At 47.7% G+C, this 10,650-nt stretch overlaps 1 protein-coding gene across 1 annotated transcript; it reads right to left on the reverse strand.

Annotated features, from left to right (window-relative positions):
* Positions 1 to 1,677: 1,677 nt before the first annotated feature.
* On the reverse strand, positions 1,678 to 10,163 carry LOC130520523 (E3 ubiquitin-protein ligase RNF43-like). The gene is given in 8 exon segments (XM_057024230.1): positions 1,678 to 4,195; positions 6,939 to 7,976; positions 7,979 to 8,425; positions 8,517 to 8,619; positions 8,691 to 8,861; positions 8,950 to 9,051; positions 9,133 to 9,267; positions 9,383 to 10,163. Coding segments are annotated over 8 exon segments (2,091 nt in total). The 5' UTR covers positions 9,452 to 10,163; the 3' UTR covers positions 1,678 to 4,169.
* Positions 10,164 to 10,650: the final 487 nt, after the last annotated feature.

Here is a 10,650-nt window from a genome sequence, read left to right on the forward strand (position 1 = left end):
GAGTCTCTGGTCTAGGTCTGCATTCATCACATGGGAAAAAGTCTCAATCCACCAGAAGTGTTTCCTAAGGAAATTTGGGTCTGGGTGAGGCCTTGATGACAGGTGAACCTGGAAGAAAGCCCCCAATGTGGAACGTTAGAGCGGACAGATTTAGGGACAAAAAGCCACTGGAGTAGAGTTGTTGGTTGCACCTCCAAAACCCTCTTGTCCATTTTCCAGGAAGCACCTCCTCAATGCAGTAGTGAGGCAGGATGGAACCAGGTTCTGAGCTGGAAAGGTCCGGGAAAACCGGCAAGACAGGGCACCCGGCTTGATGTTACTGGAACCTGGGCAGTACATGAGAGAGAATTTAAAACAGGCTAGAAAGAGCACCCACCGAGCTTGCTGGAGGTTTACCCACTTAGTGTTCCTAAGGTAAGACGGGTCCTTGTGGTTGGTCCACACCACTAATGGCTAGATCAGGGGTGGGCAAACATTTTGATTCGTGGGCCACAATGAGTTCTAACATTTGACAAAGGGGCCGGACCAGGAGCAGATGGATGGATGGAGTGCTTTGGTAACCTCACCTCATTGGAGAAAAAATACACATCTTGGGATATGGAGAAAACATGTGCTTTAATTTCAAATGAAAATGAAGAGAAGCATTACAACAAAATATCTGACTTTGGAATGAGTCTTAAAACACTTAAAATCAAATGAATAAAATGTGCCTTTTTAAAAAAAATTAATAACCAATTCTATTTTAAAGCACTGAAAGTTCTGTTATCCTTCAGGATATCACCATCACTCTCCTCCTGACTGTCTTTTTCTAGTGGGAAAACACCAGAATTGCAGTGAAAATTTAACATTAACAAGGTTTATTCATTTAATTTTCAAGTTGGCGGCGGATGGCCGGATAAACGTTTGCCCATACCTAGGCTAGATGGACCCCTCCAGCAAGAGTCTCCTGCAAAGCTATGACAACCACGAGCAAGTCTCTATTCCCCACATTGTAGTTTACTCTAACGTAGCCTGTAGAAGATGTATCTCTGTAGAAGATGCAGAGATGGAGCTTTTGGTAGTCATGCTGGGAGAGAAAAGCATCTTGTCCACAAAACTGGTGACAGGGATCCGGGTGTGAAAGGATGGGGAGCGGAGCTAAACCGTGTCCTCATCGGACCACTGGAAAGTGAAGAACCAAAAAGGGCAGTCTTGGAAAGGGGCAACAGTCCAAGTTAATCCAGAGGTGCGATCCTTTGAGGACATTCTTATCCTGCGGGAAGTCTCGTCAGCGAAGTGATGCTAGTCTCTTTAAGTGAAGGTAGGGGGGACTAGTGACCTCAAGAGGGATAAACAGGTGGATTCATCTGGATGAATCCTTTACAACTTTAACAAGGAGCGAAAAAAAATCAGAGCAGGACATTTTATTTCAAAATAATTTATTTGCATATAATTGGAATGAAGACAGGTTCATATATCTGTGATGGCACTGGTCAGATTCCATATAGAAACATTCAGTCTATACAGAAACCACTTTCAAACCTGAACAAAATGGATAAATATATTAGTAAATAAATATATTAGTGACGTGTCACTATAATGAAATGTTCTATCATATATAAAATACAAACATATTCTTTTCTGGTTTGTTGTTCCTTTTGTACGCAAAGTATTCAAAAATATACTGACAAGTCCCTTTAAATTCTAAAAGGGACCTTTTACTCTGAGCAAAGGCAGTTTTAGCTCATTATTGTTGCCAGACTTGCATCCACCAGATAAAAAAGGCACAAAGGGGAAGATCCTGAAGAGGATTAGACCACACCAGCTAAACCCTGGCATCAAGAATCCCATGCTGCTGGTTTGGGGCTGATTTTAAATTTGTAAACTGAATTTTGCCAAAGTGCTGCACGTTATTCAGTCAATTCCAACCCCGGCGTCACAGTCGAGCCTGTTGGGGGTCCAAGCGTGGGTCACAGAGACGGATGCACAGATGGAGAACCTGGGGCTGGAGAACCTCATGCTGGCACATTTCTAATGAGGGTCAGAACAAAGATGCCAAATGTTTCTGAGCTACGGTGAAGGGAAAGCAGAGGTCAACCGAGGTCAACCGGGGTCAACAGGCATGTTCTTGTGTTCCGGGTAAGTGGGTTTAGCTGCTCACCCCTTTGGCAGACGGATCAGCGCAGGCTCCTGATTGTCAACATTATTTTTTAACAAATAAGGCACATAAAAGCTTTAGTAAGTGCTACCAGAATTACCCACGATTCTTTCCCCCATCGACACCTGACGCAGGGATGCACCGATCAGATATCTCTAAAACTGGCCTGGTACTCAAATGGATCAGCTGTCACTCTGGTCCTGGTACTGCTGTCCTAGAGAAGGAGCTTAGTTTATGACCAACAGTGGAGAAGAACCCAACCAAACTGTGAGCAACACTCTTATCTACTAATAACAAAACAGCTCATTTTATTTGACAAAGCTGCTGAATGTCTCAATCAAGCTTAATGTTAGCTTATGCATGATTATTGATACCTTCACTGAATTAAGTGTGTTCCGTTTAAAAGTCTTTGTCCAATGTCTCCTGGCAGGCAGCACCATTGCTGACCCACACAGGAAGTCGCACAAACCAAAACTAGAACTAGAACGTCCCGAACGCTCAAGCACAGAGTTTATTCATTGAGGTTTTGGAGTAATTAGCACAGAAGCGGCCAGATCGGTGCATCTCTAATCTGAAGTCGGACTGCGTTCACACTTCAAAAAGTCCTTCTGTTAAGAGAGGGTTGCTCACATTATCATTTAGAGGAGAGGGAAACTCACCTAATTGGGGGGGGTTAAGTACTTTTTAAAAATATCTTTGAGCAGTTCTGGTTTCAGGTGGATCTAAAGTGGTCTGACTGGATGAAATCACATGGACCATCATGAAGGCAGTTTCACATTGGCTTCTGTGTCCGTCAATAAGAATAAGTGTCCTGTTTTCCAGTGCTCGGTTGTTCCTGCAACAGCTGTCACACAGCCGAACAGCAAACCATAATAGTCAAATCCAACCATCGAAGGCAGACTGAGGGGGGCTGCAGGCTCTCTAAAATGGCTCCATTCCACTTTAGTCATTATCTTTTTCTCCTTTATCACTGTCTTTCAGGGAGGATTAGCAGCACTGAGGTCTGAGCGCGAGACGCAACCACCGGAGAGAAACGACAACCAAGAGAAAATAGCTTGTAATGACGACGACGGAGTTCAGTCAAACTGGTTCACCTTAAAAGGGTTAAAGGTTTAACAAAAGAAAACGATCTGACACACACGATGAGAACAGCTGCCATTAGTGAAATGATGAGAACAAGGCCCGCGCTAGAATCCTTGTCGTTTGAGGGGTCAAAGGTCAATCTTTCTCTCCATTTAGACTCTCTGCTGAGTTAATGGGAGCTACATGATTGAGACCAGAAGGGTTCATATCCTCACTACAGCAGTACCTTTAAAGAGCCTCCTCGTGAGGCCGTGTAAGAAATGTGAGGTAGGATGGAGAGAAGAGCTTTTCCTCGAGAAACTGAACTAGGAGGAGGAAGAGGAAGACCACTAGGGTGGAGGAAGGTACCTCAAATCGAGGCTTTCGCAGCGAGCTGAAGAAATTTGACCGATCCCAGCGACTTCTGGGAGATTCTGCTAATCTGAGATGGAGTCTTCTACCAATGCACAACAACCCCCCCACCAAACTGGGTCAAACCCAGTGTCACCATCATGTGTTCAATTTGGTTTGGTTTTAGTGTCGTGGGATAGAAAGAGCTCCTATCGCTCGTTTTATTCACAGTCCTTCGTTAAGCTGCCACAAAGCCGAATATTCTTGGGCACCAGGGTCACAAGAAGCCTCCGAAAGGGTGGATTCTGTCTCAGTTCCTGGAGACTGCTCACCAAGGATCATGTGTTCGGTGTCCCTAAGGAGCAGGAAACCTGTGGATTCATGCTCGTTACTGAACCCCCCCTAATGAATCACAAGGGCACGAAGTCTTGTCCCCAACAACTCATGAAAACAATCTATGCTGAATGACTTAGTCACAGTAATTGTGCTTTGATCACAAGGAGCTACATTTGACGTGAAGATGAAGGAGGCGTGTCTGGCAGCGTGGTGGAAGGCTTGAGGAGGCGTTTCCATCCTGGCTCCTGAGTAGCAGCGCGATACAATGGGAGACGGCCAATGTTCACACACCAGATTCTTCTTCTGATCCTGTGCACACAAGAAACCACGTTACCGTCCAGCTGGATCAGCAAAACACACTGAGACACACACTGACACACACTGAGACACACTGAGACACACACTGAGACACACTGAGACACACACTGAGACACACTGAGACACACACTGAGACACACACTGAGACACACTGACACACACACTGAGACACACACTGAGACACACACTGAGACACACACTGAGACACACTGACACACACACTGAGACACACACTGAGACACACACTGAGACACACACTGAGACACACTGAGACACACTGAGACACACACTGACACACACACTGAGACACACACTGAGACACACTGAGACACACACTGAGACACACACTGACACACACTGAGACACACACTGAGACACACACTGAGACACACTGACACACACACTGAGACACACACTGAGACACACACTGAGACACACACTGAGACACACTGAGACACACTGAGACACACACTGACACACACACTGAGACACACACTGACACACACACTGAGACACACACTGAGACACACTGAGACACACACTGACACACACACTGAGACACACACTGAGACACACACACTGAGACACACACTGAGACACACACACTGAGACACACACTCAGACACACTGAGACACACACTGAGACACACACACACACACTGAGACACACACTGAGACACACACTGAGATACACACTGAGACACACACTGAGACACACTGAGACACACACACTGAGACACACACTGAGACACACACTGAGACACACACACTGAGACCACACACACACTGAGACACACACTGAGACACACACTGAGACACACACACTGAGACACACACTGAGACACACACACTGAGACACACACTCAGACACACTGAGACACACACTGAGACACACACACACACTGAGACACACACTGAGACACACACTGAGATACACACTGAGACACACACTGAGACACACTGAGACACACACACTGAGACACACACTGAGACACACACTGAGACACACACACTGAGACACACACACACACTGAGACACACACTGAGACACACACTGAGACACACACACTGAGACACACACTGAGACACACACACTGAGACACACACACTGAGACACACTGAGACACACTGAGACACACACACACACACTGAGACACACACTGAGACACACACTGAGATACACACTGAGACACACACTGAGACACACTGAGACACACACACTGAGACACACACTGAGACACACACTGAGACACACACACTGAGACACACACACACACTGAGACACACACTGAGACACACACTGAGACACACACACTGAGACACACACTGAGACACACACACTGAGACACACACTCAGACACACTGAGACACACACTGACACACACACTGAGACACACACTGAGACACACACAGAGACACACACTGAGACACACACTGAGACACACACACACTGAGACACACACTGAGACACACACACTGAGACACCACACTGAGACACACACACTGAGACACACACTGAGACACACACACACACACACACACACCTGAGACATACTGAGACACACACTCAGACACACTGAGACACACACAGAGACACACACTGAGACACACTGAGACACACACAGAGACACACACTGAGACACACTGAGACACACTGAGACACACACTGAGACACACTGAGACACACACTGAGACACACACTGAGACACACACTCAGACACACTGAGACACACTGAGACACACTGAGACACACACTGAGACACACTGAGACACACACTGAGACACACACTGACACACACTGAGACACACACTGAGACACACTGAGACCACACTGAGACACACACTGAGACACACACTGAGACACACACTGAGAGACACACTGAGACACACACTGAGACACACACTGACACACACACACACACTGAGACACACACTGAGACACACACACTGAGACACACACACACTGACACACACACACACACACATTTGATTCCTAATCAGTGGGGCCGAAGAGCACATTTGTTATTATTAATTATTATCACTATTATTGTTGTTAACAACAACAACAACAACCATATCATGATACTATTATCATCAACATCATTATTATTAGTAGTAGTATTATAATAGTAACAATTATTGTTATTGCTATTATTATTATTAGTAGTAGTATTATTACTATTATAATTATCATAATTACTATTATAAATATTATTATCATAATTACTGTTTTAGTATTATTATTATTGCAATTATTATTATTTTTAGTAGTATTATAATAAAAATAATTGTGATTATTATTAGTTGTTGTTTTTACTATTATAATCATCATCATTATTATCAATATTACTATTATTATTAAAAAAGTAATAGTACTACTAGTAATAATAATAGTAATAATAGTTCTACTAATAATAAGAATTGCAATAATAACAATAATAGTAAAACAATCATCATTACTATGATCATAATTATTATTAGTAGTAGTATAATTATTACTATTGCTGTTATTATTGGCAATATTACTAATATTATTATTACTATTATAATTATCATCATTATTAATAATATTATTATCATTGGTGTCTTTATTCATATTCTTGTTGTTATTATCATAATTATTATTATTATGATCAATATTAGTGTTGTTATTCATATTGTTGTTGTTTTTATCATAATTATTATCATTACTATGATTATTCTCATCCTTCTTCCTGTTGCTAGGGACCCTTACCCTGACTGTGATGTAAGGCTTGACAGTACAAACAGAGGTCTGTGCTGCGGTCAGCAGCGTGACCAGGGTGGAACATGCACACCGGCCTGTCCCGGGGCCCCCCGGGCCCCAGGAGCTGGGGGTCAGAGTGGGCCTGGGGCACCCGCTTTTGCCACACCACATGGGCCCCGGTACAATAGGAGCAGTCCTCCATTCCTGAGTCCAGAAGAAGAGGGACAGGCAGCAGGGCCCGGTGCAGCTCCGGCTGGGGGCAGCAGAAACCTGGACTCTGACCATAGTGGATGTGGATGCTGCGGTCCTCCTGCAGGTCCAGTCCCTGGTGGAAGCAGACAGAAGGGCCGTCCACCACACAGCTCCCTGTCCGAGCAGAGGGAGGGTGTCCGTGGCCCCGGTGGCAGCAGTGGGGTGGAATCTGTAAAGGGACGGGGGACACTTTAACTGAAGGTCCTGCTGGCCGGCTCGGATCACGGTCCTGACAGTCTGTCCCAGGACTTGGTCGATCCGTTGGGTCTGGATTAGGGCACAGACAGGGACTGTGTTCCGGGGAGTCTTTGTCTAAGCTGAGAGCAGCTGGAGCTGCCGCAGTAGCTCCTAACTCCTCCTCAGAACCTCTCGCAGGACTCTGGCTGTGCTCCTCCTCCTCATAGTGGTGATGTCTGTGGCGGTGGTAGTGAATGTGGTTGAACACAGTCTGGGGCTGCTGCTCCTCAGGGCAGACCGCTTTGTTCTCCACAGAATCCAGAGACCTGGGCCGGGTCTGGGCACATGTGTCCAAGCTACTTCTGCGGGCGGCAGAATGTCCGTTACCGGGCCCGTAGTAAACAAACGGATCATAATCACTACTCAAAGAGCTGCGGAAGGTGGACCAGCTACCATAGACCCCCTGCAGAGATACGTCAGTACAATTGAGAACCGAGTCACTGGAGGAACCGTGACACGGCCCTGAGCTGGAGTCACTCGCTGGCCCATCAGCCAGGTACCCACTGCGTTCTGTGTGGTAGCTGCCACCTGAGCAGCTCCCCTCCCCCTGTCGGCCATGGCCCAGCGTCCTACGGGCTGGGGCCCCACTGAAGGTCCGTGGTAGAGCCTTGAGCTGGACGCACTGCGCTGGGCGGGACAGGACGATCGATAGGTGTGGCAGGACCGACGTGGGGCGTAGTGGTGGGAAGAGGTCCTGCAGTTACCTCCAAACATCTGGGGCCTCCCGGGACCCTCTGCGGGTCGGTGATACCCACAGCTAGAGCCGAACGGTCTGCTAGCCAGGAATTGAAGAGTTTGGTCATCCCTTGGAGAAGAGCCATTGTAGTGGCCCAGATCAGGATAGGGTCCAGAAGGTCCACAAGGATACTGGGGCCTTAGAGAGAAGGGGACAGCATGCTGAGGGAAGTGGTGGTTCCTCGGGCCACTGTAAGGATGATGGTGGAGAAAGCCCTGGCTTTGCTCGGAACTCTGCTGCAGTCTGAACCTCTGGGCCTGCCGCTCGGTCCCTGGGGGAGGCAACCACAGACAAGATGTACCCAATGCTGCAGGAGCTAACGGCAGAGCTGCAGACATGAATTAGAAATCAAAGGAACACACCCATGATGTTGTGCATGCAGAGGGGGCAGGTGCGGTGCTGCAGCAGCCAGGGGTCCACGCAGTCTTTATGGAACTCATGAGCGCACGATATAATCCTCAAGTGCTGGCACAACAAGGAGAGAGGTGAAGACAGGAGCATCTACAGGGGCTTTAGTGTAGCATCACCTCTCTCACCTGGCCGTCCTGGAACTCCTCCAGGCAGATAGCGCAGACCGGACTTGAGTTGGAGCTGCTGGCTGACCCCCAGGGGGCCCGCTGGTGATGGGGGCCTGAGCAGCCCTGAGAGTTGTAGGTCTTAGTCTCCAGACGGCTGATGGCCTGCCTGGTCTGTTGGTGAACCGAGTCCTGAACCCACAGGGCAGAACACTTTGACCGGATCCATCTAATAACTCCGGGTGGACTGATGGTGCAAAGGAATGTGACTCGGACTCACCCAGGTTCTGCTGGACCTGCACTTGTAACGTAGAGCGAAGATGAGGACAATGGTGAGGACGGCCAGGACGATGGTGAGGACGATGCCCATGTCGTAGTGTGGCTGCAAAGGCAAGTGGAGAAGTACAGTGGCCATACACAGCACGGGAACACACAGGTGACGCGTTTGCTGGGTTCTAATTACCCATCGTGGTGGATTCACCATGATCTCGATCCGAACGACGGCCTCCTCGTTCTTGTTGACCAGAGCCATCAGCTCCTCCGCATCGTCAGACTCCACCATCACGACGGGCCGGGGGAGGGAGTCGGCCTCCCGCAGCTGGGCCACGTGGATGGTGTCGGAACCAAGAGGAGGACCACAGACAGACACGGATGTGATGCTTCTGTTCAGAGCTCTGCTCCAGAGGTGCTTCCGGCCAACCCTCCACACTCACCTCAGCGGCAGCGTCGGCATCATCGCTGACGTCGAAGATGACAGCTTGGGCTCCTTTGTCCAAAGCCATGCGAGCCTAAACCATCACACACACACACACACACACACACACACACACACACACACACACACACACACACACACACACACACACACACACACACACATTAAAGTCTCACTCTGAGATATAAATACCAAGGTACTGCTCAGTGCCTCGGGCCGCCACTAGGGGGCAGTAAGCGCACACGTGACATTTCCACAGCAACTTTCAAATCAGGGTCACTTATTTACCGAGTAAATATTTAAACTGTGGGTTTAAATGTTGCCACAGGTCAGTAGAGGTTATGGCCGAGGAGCGGGAAACCAATGGATCTCTCTCCAACAGATGTTGAGAGTGTCAGCGTGGCTCCGTGTGAGCGTGCATGTGAGCGTGCGAGTTTTCACAGCAACCGGCCAGAACGCTCACCTCACGATGGAAATAGAAAAACAGACTCACTTTCATCTCGCCACAGAAATTCAAGTTTCTGGCCCCTGTCCAACCTTAATAAGGATAATCACGTCTTTTAACCCCCTGGCCTTCTCGCCCAGTACCCACAATGCCTAGCAGCAGTCTGCTCGCACCCATATTGAGGACTGGGAAGATCGTACAGACATTTGCTTTTCCTGGTGCTGCCGGGCAGTGTGTCCTTCAATTACCCCCAGCCCTGTTATTAAGCCCTTTTTACGACACGTTAGCATTATACTGCTAATAGCACGGCGTGGTCTGGGAGCTATACGCCCCCCCAGAGGAGCGCTCGTCAGACACCTGTAACCTTCACCTGTGCAGCCAACTAAAAGAGGGAGATGATGGTGGAGAAGATGAAGAGCAAGTTGACATATATAACGAGGGGAGTCGACACATATAACGAGGGGAGTCGACACATATAACGAAGGAGTTGACACATATAACGAAGGGAGTTGACACATATAACGAGGGGAGTTGACATATATAACGAAGGGAGCTGACACATATAACGAGGGGAGTTGACATATATAACGAAGGAGTTGACACATATAACGAAGGGAGTTGACATATATAACGAGGGGAGTTGACACATATAACGAGGGGAGTCGACATATATAACGAGGGGAGTTGACATATATAACGAGGGGAGTTGACACATATAACGAAGGGAGTTGACACATATAAACAGGGAGTTAACACATATAACGAGGGGAGTTGACACATTTAACGAGGGGAGTTGACATATATAACGAGGGGAGTTGACA

This window comes from Takifugu flavidus, unplaced genomic scaffold (genome assembly GCF_003711565.1).
Source record: "Takifugu flavidus isolate HTHZ2018 unplaced genomic scaffold, ASM371156v2 ctg414, whole genome shotgun sequence".
Taxonomy (NCBI): domain Eukaryota; kingdom Metazoa; phylum Chordata; class Actinopteri; order Tetraodontiformes; family Tetraodontidae; genus Takifugu; species Takifugu flavidus.